Source organism: Eimeria mitis, genomic scaffold, assembly GCF_000499745.2.
Source record: "Eimeria mitis Houghton genomic scaffold, Emh_scaff2331, whole genome shotgun sequence".
Taxonomy (NCBI): Eukaryota; Apicomplexa; class Conoidasida; order Eucoccidiorida; family Eimeriidae; genus Eimeria; species Eimeria mitis.
Window position 1 is genome coordinate 5015 of NW_013570665.1, and position 209 is coordinate 5223.

Genomic DNA, 209 nt, shown 5'->3' on the forward strand with positions numbered 1-209 from the left:
TGCTCTCCTGTATCTATCAAGCTCAGTTGCCTGCTGCTGCTGCTGCTGCTGCTGCTGTTGCTGCTGCTGCTGCTGCTGCTGCTGCTGTTGCTGCTGTCGTTTCTTCCAGTTTCGGCGGGACCGATGCGGCCCCCTAAAGTCCCTAGTGCTGCTGCTGCTGTTGCTGCTGCCGTTGCTGCTGCTGCTGCTGCTGCGGTTGCTGCTGCGGT

The 209-nt window shown here is 60.8% G+C and overlaps 1 protein-coding gene across 1 annotated transcript in view; it reads right to left on the reverse strand.

Annotated features, from left to right (window-relative positions):
- The window catches only part of EMH_0052170 (uncharacterized protein), a gene marked incomplete at both ends in the record, with an annotated part of 7348 nt that overhangs the window by 3791 nt on the left and 3348 nt on the right, over window positions 1-209 (reverse strand). Inside the window, 1 exon segment of the mRNA XM_013496850.1 lies at window positions 1-207. Coding sequence (XP_013352304.1) covers window positions 1-207 — 207 coding nt within the window.